A 1,895-nucleotide genomic window follows, 5' to 3' on the forward strand; every position below is an offset into this window, starting at 1 on the left:
TTGTTTGCTTTTGGAGGCGGTTGGCTTCCAGCTACTACCTAGTTTCTTCCTCTCACTAACCCTTTCAACCCATCTAAGAGGCCTTTTATGCTTATTCCGTGTGTTGTATAGGTTTTTGTGCACGTGAATGACCTGAAAACACTCAAATCCCAATTGTAGGCTAAGGGGGGGGGGGCTCTCTAAACGGTTGACCAATCACAGCAGTCTGGTTTCAGACAGAGGGTGAAAAGAGTAGGAGACAGTCAAAGTAGAAGCACAAAATACTAATATCACCCTGAAAATGAGCATACAAGGGCCTTTAAGTGTTTAGTGTGTGCAAGATAGACCAATTAAAAGACGCCTTTTAACCCATTTACTTCCTTTTCACACAGTACCCACAGCCACGCCCAGCTCCCCCGACGCCGTGGACCACTACCTGGGGACGCCAGCGGACGAAAACGAACACGCCCACTTCCAGAAGGCCAAAGAGAGCCTGGAGGCCAAACACCGCGAGAGGATGTCGCAGGTAGGACGGATAGGAGGGAGGGAAGGAAGGAAGGAAGGAAGGAAGCAGAGGATATTTAGCAGACTGAACGCTCATCAGCAGTTGATGCATACACATGAATGAGTCAAAGATTAACACGGCTGGATTAATTAACCCATTGTCCCCAGCAATGACAAACAACAACTGCAACCCCCTTAAAGTTTTGTATTTTTTTGCCATCATATCTACAGGCGCGACATCCTCTGATTCCACACAGTTGGTTTCATACTCTTTCTATGGTAAAGGCCTGGGTTTAATTAAAGAAACACCCTGTGAGACAGAGAGGGTGACACTGAGGTACTATCTTGCCAAAAAAGGGACCAGAAACGGTTTATGTGGTAATAACAACTTTATTATCCTGCAGAAACTCCCTCTTTTTCTCAATCTTATTTTAATTTGAAGCTCGAAATCACCAGACTTTTACATCGTTTTTTTACAGAGAGAGATGATTAAAGTTTAAACGGCTCCCCAGACCCTCAACTTGGGATTTCTTTCAGATGTGACCCAGGATCTTTTTCTACATTTCAGGTGATGAGAGAGTGGGAGGAAGCCGAGAGGGAAGCTAAGAACCTCCCCCGCGCTGACAAGAAGGCCGTCATCCAGGTAAAAAAAGGACATGCTGGATGCGTACAACCACAGGATATTTTGCGGTGTGCTTTTGTATCTATGTGTTGCAATTTGTGCAGCGCTTCCAGGAGAAGGTGGAGGCGCTGGAGCAGGAGGCAGCCAGCGAGCGGCAGCAGCTGGTGGAGACGCACATGGCCCGGGTGGAGGCTCTGCTCAACGACCGCCGGCGCCTGGCTCTGGAGAGCTACCTGACGGCGCTGCAGCTGGACCCCCCCCGGGTACGCTCTGACAGAACACTGGATGCAATGTCCTCTTACAGATCTCACTGTCGTCCTGTCATTTCCAAAATGTCTGGTTCATATCTGAATCAACCGGACCTTCTGATATGGAGAGCCAGGGTTCTTACGGTCATTAAAAACCTGGAAAAGTCATGGAAATTCAAAATGCTAATTCCAGGTCCTGGAAAAGTTATGGAAAACAATATTTTTCCCAAAGTTTTGGAAAAGTCATGGAAATTGAACTAAAGTTGCATCAAATGTAATTTATATTTTATCTAATCGCCGAAATAGTAATACTATAATGATAATAAATACTGTATCGTATAGTAATGAAAATTAAAATGGCATTTAACTGAGATTTGAGTTGCTTTAGCGCAGGGGTACTCAAATACAAATCTTAAAGGTCCAACATTTTCTTTTCAATAAGACAAAGGTCCGTTTATTACGGTCATTCACACGAGGTTGCAAAAACAAAAATAATCTGTATGCAGCAGTTTTCATTGTTATTGTGTCTGTGCTTGATCCCT

The 1,895-nt window shown here is 44.8% G+C and overlaps 1 protein-coding gene across 1 annotated transcript; it reads left to right on the plus strand.

Moving 5' to 3' along the window:
* Nucleotides 1-324: 324 nt before the first annotated feature.
* LOC104943566 (amyloid beta A4 protein-like) lies at nucleotides 325-1,546 on the plus strand (the record flags this gene model as incomplete). The annotated part of the gene is made up of 3 exons (XM_010769018.1): nucleotides 325-505; nucleotides 1,052-1,126; nucleotides 1,210-1,546. Coding segments are annotated over 3 exons (593 nt in total), but the record flags the coding sequence as incomplete, so codon positions are not given.
* Nucleotides 1,547-1,895: the final 349 nt, after the last annotated feature.

The sequence above is a fragment of the Notothenia coriiceps genome, unplaced genomic scaffold (genome assembly GCF_000735185.1).
Source record: "Notothenia coriiceps isolate Sejong01 unplaced genomic scaffold, NC01 NC01_scaffold00006239, whole genome shotgun sequence".
Taxonomy (NCBI): domain Eukaryota; kingdom Metazoa; phylum Chordata; class Actinopteri; order Perciformes; family Nototheniidae; genus Notothenia; species Notothenia coriiceps.